Here is a 16,606-nt window from a genome sequence, read left to right on the forward strand (position 1 = left end):
TGACCAGGTTAAATATGGAGTATTCAGTCAAGATAAGTTCTTCCTATTATGTCATTTGCAGTCTTCTAGATTTTTACTTTTAAAAATACACTGAGTACAAAGTATGTAGAAAAATATTTCAAGAGACAGCCTTCTGATCACTTCTTGGAGTTTCATTCAGACACCTGCATAAGGACTGAAAGTGTCATCTGCCAATGAACTTGGGTGGCCGTTTCTCTATGAAAGCAGCCATCCCTTCCTGCCGATCTCTTGTAGGGATATTCTGCATTTTAAAAAGAATTAGTTAATATTTAAATGCCCACTTTTTTTTTTAATGGAAAAAACAAACTTCACTAAACAGGAACTCAAATCAGCCAGCTCTTCAAATACACTATGAACAACCTACCACACCTTTTACTCAGCCAACTGGCTGACGTGATGCACAGTATTCCAGCACTGGAATGCTCCATGCCAGGGTTGCTCTTAAGACAGCCCCAATGCTGTTCAGAATGACCAGTTGTGTAAGCAGCGCTATTGCAATTATCTCCATTGTGGTGTATGGAAAGAACTGTGGTAGCACAGCTTGTGCAACTGCTCATTCTGGACAGTGTTGGGGCTGTCTTAAGAGTCTGTAGCAGTCCCCTCAAAACACCACAGGGGGTTCTGGTGCCAGAATGCAGCTCATCATGTCAGCCATTTTGAGGCTACTCTTCTTGAGAATGTCCTTTTAAGACTACATCTAGCATAGTTATAGAAAGTACGCTGCAACTGATCTAGAAATTAAGGCCTAATCTGTGTTCAGCAGAATGAGATCATCCCTGAGTTCTACAGATGTCTCCTCTGCATTAATCCTTGCCTTTTGTAAAATAACTCCATATGTGGCGGTCTGCTCAATCCCCTGTATTCCAATTATATATCTGATAGCTAAATTTTTTTAAATAAAGTCTGAATGCCTATGGAACCCCACATACAGTACTTAGTATGCTCAAGAACAGGGGGAAGTGAAACATCTCAGGTAAATATCTAAGCAGTGAGACTGCATGTTTTAGAGCAGTACGTGATTCTTAGTAACTTTCAAACTACTACACAGGTATGGTTCCCCAAGTAGACTGTAAAAAAGGTTAGTCTAGTCTACTTACCTGAGCATAACACATTCTTTCAATAGCCATCCCAGAGGCAATATCCACCTGAACAGAAATGAGATCTCATTTAAATACTAGAAGAGAAGTACAGTGGTCCCTCGACTTACGTAGTTAATCCGTTCCGAACGGATGTTCGTAAGTCGAAATTTCCGTAGGTCGAAAAGCGCACCCACAGAGGTCTGGAAACACTCGTAAGTTGAGGAAACCGCATCTAAAAATTCGTAAGTCGAGGAAGCCAGATCTAAACCGCCAACTACTTCCGGTCTTTTTTGGCGTTCGTAAGTCGAAAACGTTGGTTGTCGAGTAGTTCGTAGGTCGAGGGACTACTGTACTTAATACTAGTTATTATTTATATTAAGACACTTGCTCCCTAAAAGAAGCAATTATGCTTGTTCTGTTAATAAAACACAATTTAAAACAGCAAGATCTTGAGCAGCACAAAACGAAGAACAAAACCAGCAATAGGATCAACCAGAGATGGGGAGGAGCCAGTATTGATAAAAGAACCCTGTTCAGGCATTATAAAAAGCAGGGACACAACTTGTGTACAGTGTCTGAGAGCATGCTCTGAAACCTTGCTCCCTCACCCCCGCTCAAACCCACTAACCACAGTTACGTTTGTCAAATGCTGTGACTATGGACAGCAGGCGTGGAGCTTCTGAGCAAATCACAGTAGGAGCAGAGTTCGGCACATGCTTTCAGCAACACTATGCAAGTAGAGAGACCCCACTTTTTCAATACCTGAACAGGATTGCCTTCACCAGGTGTTGACAGGGAAGGGGCCTGGCAGGAGAGAGAGAGTTCTGTAATCTGGGCACTGATGGCACAGCCCTATCAAGTATTCTCAACTATACTTCTGCAGGGGCTAGGACACAAGCACAAACTTTTGTTGACTATTGCGTCAGATATTAACCTCTGGAATCTGTACCTAACAGGCCCAATACAGTCCAAAAACTACTAACAGATTTCATAACCTCAGTAGCTTGTATTACTGCTAACCTGTTTTAACAGGTAATGCAGCTGTGTGTCAAGTGGGTGTGAGGGCAAAGAAAGACAAGCCTAGCTTGAGGAGAGGGAGCTGCAAGAGGAGAATTAAGCATTGATACACTTTGCCCCTTTGAGGCTACACAGCCCCCTCTTGAAGGTAGGTAGGGAGATAGGTAGGGGTGTGAGAGAGAGAGAGAGAGAGAGAGTGTGTGTGTGTGTGTATGTGTGTGTGTGTGTGTGTGTGTGAGAGAGAGAGAGAGAGAGAGGGATGGATGGATGGATGGATGGATGGATGGATGGATGTGATCTGGCTCTTTTCCAGACTGTTGGCTTAACAGTGCACTTTTTTCAATTTGCCAAGTAGATTTCTTTTTAAAAAACCCACTAAAATAAATCATTACCTCAATCCCTCTGTTTAGAGCCACTTTGCCGAGTTTCACAGCTATTGGAGCCTTTTAAGAAGTAGAGAGATTGACAAGCAGTTAGTATGCTGATAAGGAGTCTAGTAGTATACTATTTTATAAATTATATGATGCACCTATACCTGGAATACTATGCATCATGCTAACTGCCTTCTCAGAAAGGATATTGCATAAACAAGGGAATGGAGCTTCTTGCCAGCTTTAAGAAGTTGGTGGTTGTTTTTTTTAGTGTAGAACACAGTGTCTGGGATGGGGAAGATGGGAGAACCAGGCACAATCCAGGTTCCCAGAACTGTGAGTGTGCACCTGAAGCACAGAAAAGCAGGGCTGGCCAACCCAAGGTGCTCCAGCTGCTGCTGGACAATAAATTGTGGTGGGGGTTGAGGGGAATTTTAATTCAACAGCAGTGGGAGAGCCTCAGGTTGTCCACTCATGGGATACAGAAATACATTTTTTTAAACATTTACATCCCGCTCTTCCTCCAAGGAGCCCAGAGCGATGTACTACATACTTAAGTTTCTCTTTCACAACAACCCTGTCAAGTAGGTTAGGCTGAGAGAGAAGTGACTGGCCCAGAGTCACCCAGCTAGTTTCATGGCTGAATGGGGATTTGAACTCGAGTCTCCTCGGTCCTAGTCCAGCACTCTAACCACTACACCATGCTGGCTCTCTGCTTCTTTCAGTTACCATTTCTTCATCAGCAGGTAGAAACAACAAAAATAACTTGTTCACACATGCCAACCAGCCCTTTTCAGTTATTTCCCTCACCCACTCATTCAGCTGAACTTGTGAGGATAAAACCAGCCCACTAGCTAGCCATGGTCTGGGGTGTCTAGCCATCCATGCATGGAGGTTGCAGGTTAACAACAGCGTAGAGAAAACCTCCATGCGCTGAGCACTTGCCTTTGCAGACAAGCATGGAATGCAGAGATGCCTGGGGAGGAGAATGGCTGGTTGGCTTCTAGCTGAATGCTGGAAGATTATCTATTAGCTTACAGAATTCTTGTGTCACAACATGTGATGGTTCCCCCTTAGTTGACTTTCCATTTAAAGGAGGACTAAACATATTCAGAGATGGCAGGTTTATCAACAGATAACACAGGATGACTATCTGAGTTATACTCTGCAATCCATCTAGCTGTCAACTGCCTGGAAACAGAAAACAGCTGGATTATATTGATCGGCGTTCCAGAATGGCAATTCGGTATGTTTCCCCCAGGTATTGTGGGAATTAGGTAGAACAATATAATTTAAACATCACTAACAGTATATGAGCTGCTTTAGAGAGTTTCATAGGCAACCACAGACAGGTCCCTGCCTCCAAGAAGTTTACAATCCAAAAGAGACAATGGAGTAAGCAACAAATCCTTGCCAAAGGAGGCAGAATTCAAATATTTCAATCAAAAGGACACAAAAGTGATATAACTTTAGGCTATTTAAGTTTTGCATAGTTTTTGGAATTGCCTTGCAAGGTTCTTTTTTTCTTTCTTTCTTTCTTTTTTTTTTACAAGGAACACACAACTCAAATTATTTTCCAAAAGCAGCAAAGAGATCTGTTCTGCAAAACAAAGTGTAAATGGAACAATCTACTGACCCGAGGAACAATCTCTTCAGCTAAAGCCAGTGCTCTTTGGTAAGCCGCATCTCCCTCCTCGTTCTGTGGCACTGCATGATTAACTAGTCCTATTGAGAATGCCTCTTGTCCATCGATCTGCCTGCCGGTGAAAATGAGTTCTTTAGCAAGGCCTATTCCAATACAGCGTGGTAGACGCTGGGTTCCACCTAGACATAAGAGCACAATACCATTTTTAAGACAAATTCCTTTGTTTTCCATGTTTTTAAACATACAGAAAATAAAAATAAATATCACTCTGAATAAATATCAACCAGTGCACTGCCCACAAGCTTTTTCCAGTGGTCCTATGGGAATTTATGAAATAACTGCAGCTTATCCTGAACATTGACCTGATTACGGCCTGTGGGCCAGATCCTGCCTGTGGAGACTTTTCTCTTGGCATTCCCACCTCCCCAACTCACTGCTTTGTTGCCTCCCGATTTGAGGATCCATTCCTGCTTCAAGGTAAGAGTCCTCTGCAGCAGGAGGGGTGAGGGGAAGGAGTACCAAGCAGCATCCCTCCTTCCTCCTGACTGGCTGGCTACATGCTCAGGTTCAGCCCATCCCTCCCCTCGGCCTTACTGACCGGCTCAGCAGCAAGCAAAATGCTGGCTGATGCTCAGGAACAGCCAGGGGAGGGCAGCTGTGGACTGAGCCTCATTATACAGCCATCCAGGAGGAGATGAGGAGTGGAGCCAGGCCAGGAGTATGCTGTGGAGTCCTAACCGTGAGACTTCAAAGCATGGGAGGAGGCAGGCAGGCACATATTTGCTTTTTTTTGCTGGAAAGACTCACTTATGGGAGTCCCATTTCTTGTTTGCTTGCAAATAATTATATTTCACACACCAACTTTGGCTACATTCACTAGGGTGTGTGTGTGTGTGTGTGTGTGTGTGTGTGTGTGTCACAATTATGGGTATGTTTCACCTGGAAAACAAGACAAAGGGGAGTCAAGCAAATCAAGCAGCTAAACGTAATCTCTCATTCAGAAAGAGAGATTGTAAACTCATCTCGGAAATGTGCTAAAAAAGAAGAGAAGAACTGGTTTAATAAATAATTTGTAGTAAATAATTTTAATGCAATGATTAATGTGCTGAAAACTGACCTCTGTCCCAGGTTGGTTCTGGGCCACTGGGGCATTTGAGTTGTGTGCCTCTGCTCTAAGAGGAGGGTCGAACTACATGTTATGAGTAGCGAGACACGTACAATGAGCAATTTTGTGCTTGTTTTTTCTGTGTAAATAGCAACAGGTGTTCCTCTCGATCAGGAATGTGGTGAGGCTTACCTCCACCATGGTCCCAATCAGCCTCTATCCTACAACTGCAGTTTACCTTGGAGTAGGGTGGGGGAATACAGCCACAAGTGGTACCATCCAGACGGGAATAATTCTGGGGGAAAGACTTAAAAGCATCTCCTCATGCCATGGCCCCAATCTAGATCGGTCTCTGGGGCCGCTATTTACACTTTTTAGAAAAACCCAAGCACAGAAGCACTAATCACATTGAGTACAGTCTGACCATGACAGGTGTCATTTCATGAACTTTGGGAGTTCCCTGACATCTTTGGGTTCTGAAGATTCAGTGAGAACTGCTCATGCTTAAAAAAAAAAAAATCAAAAGTATTTGAATAGCAACCAAGTGGAAAAAATTATCATTCATTTTTTAAAGCTGAGATTCTAGAAAAGCTATAAAATTCTGCCTTAGAATCTGCATTTCCACAAATGGGGACATTGCTATAGAATCCTGGAATCTGTTTCTATTCAAAAGTAGCTGGGATTTAGGTAAAATCTCAGGGATAATTTGTAGCTGTGAAATGTACCAGATAGGGCTGTGGAGTTTCTGCAGTTTGGAATTTTAACACAGAGAAACTTATCAGATAAATGGCCAAGACTTTGCTCTTTGACTGCTTGGGGAGGCCTTCTATTCTTTAACATTATGATGTGTTCACAAAGATAGTTTGATATATATAGAAGTATAGTTAGATACTCTAATGGTTAAGAGTATTAGAGTACCCATTTCAATAAATGGAAAAACAATGCAATGACTTGTCAATGAATAATAGGTTACTGGCAGAACTGAAAACTGATTCTAGGAACATAGAAGCCCTAATCACACATTATGTTCAAAGCATGTACATTGTGCATGCACCTAATGGCGCAGTGGGGAAATGACTTGATTATCAAGCGAGAGGTTGCCGGTTTGAATCCCCGCTGGTATGTTTCCCCAACTATGGGAAACACTTCTATTAGGTAGCAGCGAAACAGGAAGATGCTGAAAGGCATCTCATACTGAGCGGGAGGCGGCAATGGTAAACCCTTCCTGTATTCTACCAAAAGACACCACAGGGCTTTGTGGTCTCCAGGAGTCAGCGGCACACTTTACCTTTGCATGCATGTGAAGATCTGTTCAGAAGTACAGTTATTCAACAACAACAACAAAAAATATATCGCTTTCCAACAAAGGTTTTCAAAGCATGAGCACATAGAGAAACAACCAATAAATAAATAAGATGTCTCCGAAGAGCTCACAATCTAAAAAGAAACCAGCAACAGTCACTGGGGTTACTGTGCTGGGGTGGATTGGGCCAGTTACTCTTCCCCTGCCAAATAAGAGAATCACCACATTAAAAGGTGCCTCTTTGCCCAGTTAGCAGGGGCACACCTTATATTCAATGTACATATAGCAGTACAAATCTGTATCCTGAATTTGAGAGGTCCTGTACCCAGGTTCACTTTTAAAATGAATACACAGACAGATATGTGTATATACAGAATGCACATACAACATAATGTCTGAATAGGGGTAGCCCCTTATTCCATTACACAACACATGCTCTTGTTAAAACAAGAAGAAAGAAAGTGAACTAATGAAGCTACGTCACCTGCGCCAGGGAAGAGTCCTCTGGTTGTTTCAATGAGGCCCATTTTAGCAGATGATGCTGATTTAAAAAACAAGAAAAACACCTCATATTAGTAGGAAGTAGTACAGCATAATTGACGGAGTTTAGAAGTGCTAAACTTTGGCTGGATCACATCCATAGTTGTGCACTTGGAAGGATGCAGGGAAATAACTCCAGTTCTCAGCCTGTGCCAGGTTATGACTTCCGGGGAGCCAAGTCTGGCAACTGTGGTGCAAACATTAGGCTCATCTTTAATATATATCAGGGACAGTCAGACCCTCACCTAAGATGGATACCAGGCCTGTTCATAGACGACGATATTCTTTGGGGAGCTCTGAACTCTGGTCTCTGAGAATGGGGCACGTATGCTGAAGGAATGCTGACAGAGAGGCTTTCTCTGGGATCAATGTGTCTGTGCTGTTCTCATAGAAATGTTGGCGAAGAAGCTTTCGAAACTCTGATCAAGATACTGTGCCAAACTTAAAGGCCATTTGGGCCTGAGTTCTGCAATAATCATGCTAGTCAATGCATATCTGACTATTTTGTAACCTGAGCTGGCAAGGTTTATGTAACACTGAGATATTAGAGATGATTGTCAGTAAAGTTAGTTTGCACCTTTTGATTTTCCTTACTTTCAGCCCCCACCCCCACCCCCACGCCACCCCCACCCCCACATCTCATCTTTGGAGCTGTAAAAATGGCTGTACTTTAGTTACTCAGAGAGCAACTCAGAGAGCAAGATTCATGATGTCTTCGCTGCAAGAAAAGACAATAGAGGCTGTATGAAGCTGGCAGAAGTGAAACTTTTTGCAGTGATAAGACTGGTAAAGTTTTGCGTGAAAGGCTTTTCTGAAGGGAGGGGCAGGTCCCTTTTCACTGCCCCTTCTCACTGAAACTGCATGATTGAAATGGCTAAAAGGAGAGACACAGATTTTTGAGGAAAGGGAGAGGAGCTTTTGGCTTGGGGCTTCTGACTCTTTTGGATGGGCACTGCAGAGTGCAGTTCCAAAAGGAGACAGTTGTGAGCCAGGCCTTGTCCATCGCACGGAGTCTCTGTTTGTGAGCTCTGCTAAAGTGCAGAGTTCAGAGTAGAGATTTTTACCTGGAACCTGATCCTGTGTTTTTCTGGAGCTCTCAATAAGCTCCGAGACCCTACAACACCTGAGGCCAGTCTCCAGCTTCCAGTTTCCAACAAGACCAGCCTCGAGCACAGTCTGAAGCCTGGTAATATGAGCTTTTCCTGGAAAACCTCAGTTCCAATCCCTCCTCTAATTCAAATCTCTCTTATCTCTCCACCCCCACCCCCAACTCCCTGCCTTCTTTTTCTTATAAGGTATAGATATCCTTAGTAGTTTTATGTATTAGTTATTGCTAATCATTAAGGCAACAGGCATACACGTTACCTTTCAGCTGTTATTTCTCTGTAAAAGCTTCTATTAGTTAAGTAAACATTTAAAAGACAGTTTGGTGTCTGTGTCTTTTTCATGTCTCTGCCAATAATTTGCTGTATCTCGCTAGAGGACCAGAGAGTTCCCAGCGGGTAGTGTTTGGTACCTTTGGCTCTGAGGAGCTCTAGAGCATATGCAGAGTGCAGAGTGACTGAGAACACAGCATCTGAGAGACACTTTGTCTCAGAACAATGTATGGACTTAAAGTTGAAGACCTTGGACTACATTCACTTGAACTGGACAGATCCTTGGAATAAGGATCTAGATTTGTAACTCTGGAATTGGGCTGGTCTGTCTCTGCTCTGAGAGAGAGAGAGAGACCCCTCAAATCAGTCCTTGGAGTACTGATCAAGTATCTAGCCTTTTGGGTTAGATATTCAAATTCACCCTGTTCTATTAGAGATCAATTGGATAAGATTTTCAGTGAACGTTTTTAAAGCGATAGGCACATTTTTGACCCTTAGTAGGATAAATATAATAAACACACAGAAACAAGTTCTTCCAAGTTCAAACTACCCCTGTGGGCACAAGATAGCCCCTGCCGTAGGTCCCTTTATGATGTTGGACTACAGCTCCCATCATTGTTAGCCATTGTGGCTGGTGAAGATGGGAGTTGTAGCCCAACACCTAGGGACCCAAGTTTGAGAAGACTGCCCTGCAAGTCTTTACTCAAACATTAATTTTTCCTGTAACGTGCCAGTTTGCCAGTGTACTCACCTGCTACTCGGAGATCACAAGCTAATGCCAGTTCCAAACCACCACCCAACGCATAGCCATCAATGGCAGCAATGGTTGGCATTGGTAATGCAGCTGGGGACAAAAATAGAATGGAATCATGTTTCAGGTAAAGTGAACATTCAGTCAGCCTCATTTATAGTAGTAAGGAGGATCTAGTCGAGGAAGCATGGAGAGTAGACAATATGAACTAGTAGCTTCCCCATCTCCCCCCTTTATTTTCTAGGTTAATGTTTGTTCATGTGATGCTGTGAGATGAGCAGCCTGCAGAGGCAACCCTTTCCTTTTGGAGGGACTCAATGCCTGGGATCTGGCAGCAGCTATGGGCTTACCATGTGTGGAAAGGAGGAATAAGAGGGAGAAGGAAAAAGCAGGGTGGGTAGGGTTGCCATATTCAAGCTTCCCAAATCTGGGAGGCATAATTTGCATATTATGCAAATTATGTGGAAACTAATTTGCATTCTATTTATCTGACAGATTTGTATTACCTTGGAGAAGCCGCTGCCAGTCTGTGAAGACAATACTGAGCTAGATAGACCAATGGTCTGACTCAGTATATGGCAGTTTCCTATGTTCCTATACTTTCCCCTCCTTCTCTGCCCTCCCATGTGATTGGATTAAAAGAGTAAAATCCAGACAGCACATTTGAAATCTGTATAAATCCGGGTGGAATTTAGCAGCTGGGTAGAGGAGCCAAAATCTGGGAGGCTACCCTAAATTCTGGGGGACATGGCAACCCTAAGGGCAGATAAATGGAGAATCAGACTCTATTACAGCAAATGAGGCAAAGTAGAGAGACAACGCGCAAGCAGAAATAGCCCCCTTCCTGAGATGCCTGGAGTGGAGGTACTCTCTCTATGAAGCCAAGCACTGATTGGAGAGAAGAAAGGAGGAGGAGAAAGGGAGAAGCATCCTTCATCCTTTCTTAGTACATTACCCAGCAAAGCAAGCACCCTTTCCCCTGTATGTAGCAGTCTTCGTATTACAAATAAAACAGCCAAAGCAACATCATCTCTCAGCCTGTGCATTCCCAGCTCAGGGAGACAATGAATCCCTGAGATACTGGGCTTCCCTCAAAGAACGCAGACCTCAGGCACTTTTGTTTGTGTGTATTCAAACAACAACAGTCTGCACTGAGTTGGCTGTTAGCTACTTACCAATGCCATCCATTAAGCTTCTGAGTCTCTGAACAAAATGGTCTGTCTCAGTATCGGACATCTGAGCACGCTCTTTTAAATCTGCACCTACATTTGGAGCAGCAGAGGACTGTTTGGGGATACAGAAAGGGAATGCAATGAGTCTGGCAGCATGGTTTCAATGCACAGGGAACATCTTACAAGCCTCAATACAAGAGAATCTTACAGCCCAATCCTGAGCAAAGTTAGGAGTACCTAACCTCACTGAAATCAATGTACAGTAGGGATGTGCACGAAACTGATTTTCCGTTTTGAGCTTGAAACCATGCTTGCATGGGGGTGGGGGCAGACAAATTTCAACTACCTCCACTTTCCCTGGCAGTGCTGTATGCCACCTGGAAATATGTCCCTGAGGACCATGCAACCCTCAAGGACATATTTTTGAGTGGCACAGAGCATTTACAGGGGAAGGGGAGGTTGTCAAATTTCCCACTCTCCCAGAACTGCCAGTGCTGCATTTGTCAAAACATAGGCAACACCAGTGCTTCTCACACAGTACACATACTTTGTTAATTTGAATGTTGACAAAGAGCATTAACGTGAGGAATGCTAAGTTAATTATCAAGTTTGCTTTCAATGCCAGAAACAGCAATAAAATTATTGGGCTGTATCCTAAGTGTGCCTTGTAAGGACAGAGAACACTTCTGCCCTTGCAAGGGGAGAAGTGGCTGTCATCTATCTCAGTTTACCCTTGCTGTCCTCAGCATTCCATACACTCTTGTTCCAGAATGTGCTGGACTTTTGGGTATAGGTTTTCAGGAAGCACAAGGGGTGCTGTGCTGTGGGATAGGGAAGTTTGTGTGTGTGTGCAAGCTTCCTCCCACTTCATGCTCCTCAGGATACAACCCTTTGTCAAAGAACCAGAGTCCCCTAGCATTACCTTTATACAGTACTAGAAATAGTTCCACCTATGAGTCTTGATTTGATTTTATTTATTTGATTTCTATACTGCCCTTCCAAAATGGCACAGGGTGGTTTACATCAAAACAAAACTAAAATCAATTAACTATTAAAATCTATAGAATACAATATGGAATGGGATTTAACACCAGTCTGTATTAGGCACACAATTTTGCTGTTTTGCCTGCTTTATACTCAGTATCATTCTGATACCAGCGCTGATTAATTTTTACATATAGTTTTATGTTTATAATCTTAACTTGTAGCTTCTTCTACTTACTATACTATATATTTAGGTAATTTTATAGAGATCACTTATTACTTTGTAGGAGTAGATTGTCTTAACTGTTTTTTGTTTATTTTGCTGTTATGCTGTATGCTGGTCAAAGACCGAAATAAAGACTCTGCCTATGCCTAACTATTAAAATTGAAAACAGTAAAAACATAAAACCATTATTAAAACTATTTAAACATTTTTTAAAACCCTGGAAAACCAGGCCAAACCTTTATGGTTTAAAAACAATTTAAAAACCCTGGAAGGCCAGGCCAAACAGATAGGTCTTAAGGGCTCTCCTTAACGAGATTTGGAGGTAGCACGTTCCAAAATCAGAAGGGTAGTGCCACAGAATAACAAAGCCAAGAAGATTTGAAAAGGTGCACAAAACCTATTTTAGTTATTTAGTCAAGCAAAAAAGAAAAACAAAAAAACAAAAAGAAAAACCTATTTCCTGTGGTCTTCCATATTTTACCGGCTTCTGAATTTCTTAATCAGAGAATGTCCTTACCCACCTGCACAAAAAACACCTTCTACTTCGCTCTTAATGATCACCACACGGACACTTTCATCATAACGGAGGAGGTCAAGAATTTCATACAGCTAAAAGGAGAAAGATAAATCAAGGTCCAGTTGAAAGACTGTTCTACCAAAGCCTGTAATTTTAGTTTGCATTATTAAGCAACTATTGCTAACATTACAAAACAGGTACATGTAAACTTCCTTGTTTCATTTTATGGGATAAGAAGTCAGTGCAACTGCTTGTTATATGAAACAAAACACCATTGAAACATAGGTTCTACAGTTCTTCCAGATGTTCTTCCTCTCCTCTTTGCCTTTTCCAGATGTCTGTTTTCATAGTTGAACAGCTTATCTTGATTTAATCTATATAAGACAGTCACTAAATAGATCTCTAGGCATCTTTGCTGTTTCAATTTACCAAAGAACCAGTAAATTCAAGAGGGCAATCAGTAAATTTTAAGTTACATACAGGATAATAATTAGCCCTTACATAAGGAAATATTCCTCAACATACAGCACAATCCTTAGCATGTTTGCTCAGAAGTATCCCACTGAGTTTAATGAGATTTACTCTCTAGTAAATGTGCTTAGAATTGCAGCCTTAAATTGACCATTTAGGCTTACAAATGTGGTTAAAGAGTAGCATTTCCCCACACTTTAAATGTATGACTATTACCCGAGTGAAGATTATAATCTTCATTGGTGATTATAGCTGCAGTATAGCATGCTCTTAACAGGTGTAAAAGAAACCCCCATACCACATCTCAAATCACTTTTCAAACATAGTGACTTTGAGAAACAGCTATTTCAGAAGCAACATTCAGTATTGCCTTGGATATCTGCACAGCTACATTCCAGACAGCAATTATAAGAGCAACAGATGCATTCACTGAGAGAAGAATCATATTCCACGAAGCAAATTACTGCAGCCTGAGTGTGGGGAAAATCCATCATCCCCTCAACAGAGGTGCTAAGAGAAGAAACATGTGGATCTTGTGTAGCAAACAAGTGACAAATGGCCATTTACAATAAGCCAATGGTTTAGAATTCAGGTAGGCAAGTGTGTGAGATTTTTCAACATGCTGGCAGATTACTTTGCTATTATACTGTATACCCTTATTTTAAGTTTACTGTATTAATATTTGACTCCTTACTGCAGAGCTAGGCTCCACTTGGGTCTAAGAGATAGTAAATCACTTGAGGATTCAGACCCTGAATGCACATACATATTAAAACAACATTTATGTAACAGAAGGTAAAGGAAGTCTTATACTTACTTCATTCACAAGCACTTTCCCCAGTGAATTTTTTGCATGTGGTCTGTTCATTAGAATTTCTGCAATACCTTTATTCCAAAAAAAGAAATTCACTTTTCAAAGAGGTAATTCCATATTTAAGTCTACACATTGCAAGATGTTGATATTACAGAAACCAAGGCACTGTAACCTAGGGTCATAACTATTTTCTGAATGGGAACTTTATTGTATTGAAAGCAATCCAGATTGTATCCCCCAAAATTTGTTTGGTAGTTTGTTTTTGTCACAGATTCTAGCTTCAACAACTGTACTCTGTCTACAAGAAAGGCTGCATAAGACAGGCAAACTGTTCTGTGCCACTGCCAAAGCCTTTCAAGCACATGAATGCTGATCTGGAGCAAGATGGCAATTTTATTTTGGAAGGACAGGTATGCAATTCACATATCGCCCAGATTTATATCAAAGTCCCTGCGAGCTATTGGGGAACACTCCATACATGATTTGGGTTTTTCATTATGCTTTGGAGCTTAGCCTGAAATACCTCCAGTGTAAAAAATTCCACTTTTTGCATCAGGTTTTGGGGAACTTTTGAAATACCTGATATGCCCCATAGCTCACAGTATTTCACATAATAGATAAAAACTGTTGTCTGCGAAAGGCTATGCTCATATGTTGCTCAGCTGATGGTGAGGGATAGTGCCTTACAACAGCCCTGCAGTGTAGCCCAGTGTTGTTATCCCCATTTTAGATGGGGGTTGAAGTTGATAGCACTCTAATAAACTGCAGCAGCTCTCTCTATGAAAGGCTGTAGCCCTTTGGTCTGGAGATAATAACTTAGGTGGTAGTCGCTCCAAGTCCTGTCCCTGTGGAAGCTCTAACTCCTTCTGCATTGTGCCCAGTCCTGGGTCTTTGCATGGAATAGATTTCATGTTGTGGCTGTGCAATCAGCCACAACGCAGCCTCCTGACCTGGATAGTATAGTAGCGGAGAGGAGCTGAGAGAGCATGAAGGCCACCTCCAGATAACCAGGCAGGCTGTAGGCAAAGGGTTCAATGCACAATCCTGCTAGCCACTGGAGTATGGATGGAAGCGGTGATTGCATGGGGAGTGATCTGCTTGTGCAAGGTGCTTGTAATGGGCTAAACGACACTAGCTAAGGGTTCCTTCAGTTGCCACGTGTTGGCTGGAATCCGCCATGCATGGCTGACATGGGGGTGTTGTCAGTGAGCAACATCATGATTGGAGAGCGGCAACATCGGGTCTGCGGGGGCGTGGCTGTCCGGGATCTGAAGTGTTGGATTATTAGACTACCTTCTCTCTCTGGACAGGAAGTCTCCCACCACTCGGTGGTAAATGTAAGGAGAGATGGAATGGAGAACTGTCTACAGAAGGCCACGTAGTCTTGAAATTCAATCTTACTACGAAATTTCTATGTCCTGCTAGCCAGTTAAGTCCCCTTCGCTCCACTCACCGCGGTTTGCCTCTCCATGTAGGTGTAAAAGGATTTCCTTTTTCCTTCCCTGCGTTCCCGCGGACCTTCTCGGGACACTACTCGGCGCCCAAAGGGATTCCGCGGAGAGCGCCCGGAGCAAAGTAGTAGTTGCTCTGACCAGCCGAAGCATTGCACAACCTGTTTCCCTAGCCGTCAAAAAGAATCAGCAGCGGAAAAAGACCCCGCTTCTTCCTTCCCAATCACTGCTGGAAAAATAGAGGAGCGCCGCCCCTTGGCCCCTCTTAAGACTCTGCTTGCGGGGCGCGGCTATTTATTTAACTCTTCTGGATTAAACCCAGGAAGTAACTGTTCCTTCCTGGGAAGAGAGCTTGAGACACCCTTTCTAGGGCAGCGAGCTCGAACCTGATGGTCTGTCCTGTGAATACTGCAGTCGATTGCAAACAACAGCCAGTTCACCCCAGCGCTAGCTTTGGGGACTTCTTACTGTCGTGTTTGTTTCGGCAAGCTTTGAGCCTGTAGCTGAGTTTTTTATTCTAGCTCCTCTAAGTTTCTCTTAACTGTCATTCGCCGATGTTATATGACATTTTAAAATAATAATAATAATAATAATAATAAATAATTCGATTTCTATACCGCCCTTCCAAAAATGGCTCAGGGCGGTTTACAAAGAGAAATAACAAACAAATAAGATGGCTCCCTGTCCCCAAAGGGCTCACATTCTAAAAAGAAACTTAAGACACATACCAGCAACAGTCACTGGAAGTACTGTGCTGGGGGTGGATAGGGCCAGTTACTCTCCCCCTGCTAAATAAAGAGCATCACCACGGTAAAAGGTGCCTCTTTGCCCAGTTAGCAGGGGATGTGCTCGGCTTTTGACTGTGATTCTATGAGCCGCCTTGGGTGTCATTCTTCTAGGTTAAAATGTCGCCTATAAATAATCTAGGTTACACTTTCAGTGTGCGGTGGGTGTTGGCGGCGAGCAACCACCGCCTTTCACAGAGGCCGATTGAGGAACACTGTCGCTTTAAGAAGAAGAGGGGCGGGATCGCGGGCGGAGCGAGCGGTCTCTGGGCTCCGCCCCTTCCCTCGACCTTTGCCTCTGTCGGATTCTTCTCTGACAGTCAGTGCTTGTGAGACTGTTTTGGTTTGGCTTCTTGCTTTTGGCTCTTGTCGGGGCACTTGTAATTCGAACGTGTGTCGATCGCAAGTACAGCGGAATAACACACCGCCCCGCAGAATACTCCGCAGCAGCAGCAGCAAGCAGCATCGATGGCTCCGACCCTATTAGGAAGGAAGGTGTTTGTGGTGGGAGTCGGCATGACCAAGGTACTGGATGGTACTAGCCTGGGGCATCTTCAGACCTCCAGTGCCTCTGAAGAGTTGCACGGGGGCGGGCACCTTTCCCTGATATGTCTGCCTGTGTCGATCTCTCTCCTCTTTATCTTGTTCCTTCTCCAAATTGCTCAGGGCAATGTTCATCCCCGAAAGAAGGCTGTGAGATAGGCTAGGTTAAGAAAGCCTGGCCCACCATCCTTTAAAAAAAATATTATAATTATATAATTATAATATAATAACATTTTATTGAAATTTGTGGCTTTATAAACATCTCCAGCTTCTCTTTCCCTCCACCTTTGTTTGCCCATTTACCTCCCCATCCTGCTCCTCTGACATAAACTTATAAGCAAGTGTAAAAAAAAAAAGTTTGTTTCCTTTTAAAAAGGAAGAGAAATAAAAAAGCACAAGCAAATATAAAAGTAAGAAAAAAATACATCATGTTTT

At 42.9% G+C, this 16,606-nt stretch overlaps 2 protein-coding genes across 3 annotated transcripts in view; one reads left to right on the forward strand and one right to left on the reverse strand.

The window, feature by feature from the left end:
• Positions 1-54: 54 nt before the first annotated feature.
• On the reverse strand, positions 55-15,279 carry ECHDC2 (enoyl-CoA hydratase domain containing 2). 2 transcript variants are annotated; one of them, XM_053244588.1, is made up of 10 exons: positions 14,846-15,279; positions 13,396-13,463; positions 12,112-12,199; positions 10,384-10,470; positions 9,209-9,301; positions 7,026-7,082; positions 4,125-4,312; positions 2,510-2,560; positions 1,119-1,166; positions 55-262 (listed from the first exon to the last, which is right to left on the reverse strand). In XM_053244588.1, the coding sequence occupies exons 1-10, from the start codon at positions 14,994-14,996 to the stop codon at positions 185-187; spliced, it is 909 nt and encodes a 302-aa protein (XP_053100563.1). In that variant the 5' UTR covers positions 14,997-15,279; the 3' UTR covers positions 55-184. The 2 variants fall into 2 exon arrangements, with proteins under 2 accessions (XP_053100563.1, XP_053100564.1); XM_053244589.1 differs by lacking the exon at positions 14,846-15,279 and adding an exon at positions 14,343-14,495.
• Positions 15,280-15,922: 643 nt separating this feature from the next.
• Positions 15,923-16,606, forward strand: part of SCP2 (sterol carrier protein 2) — a 51,826-nt gene continuing 51,142 nt past the window's right edge. The window contains exon 1 of the mRNA XM_053244586.1: positions 15,923-16,153. Within this exon, the coding sequence (XP_053100561.1) occupies positions 16,097-16,153 (57 nt within the window). The 5' untranslated portion in view covers positions 15,923-16,096. The remainder of the gene's footprint in view (positions 16,154-16,606) is intronic.

The sequence above is a fragment of the Hemicordylus capensis genome, chromosome 4 (assembly GCF_027244095.1).
Source record: "Hemicordylus capensis ecotype Gifberg chromosome 4, rHemCap1.1.pri, whole genome shotgun sequence".
NCBI lineage: Eukaryota > Metazoa > Chordata > Lepidosauria > Squamata > Cordylidae > Hemicordylus > Hemicordylus capensis.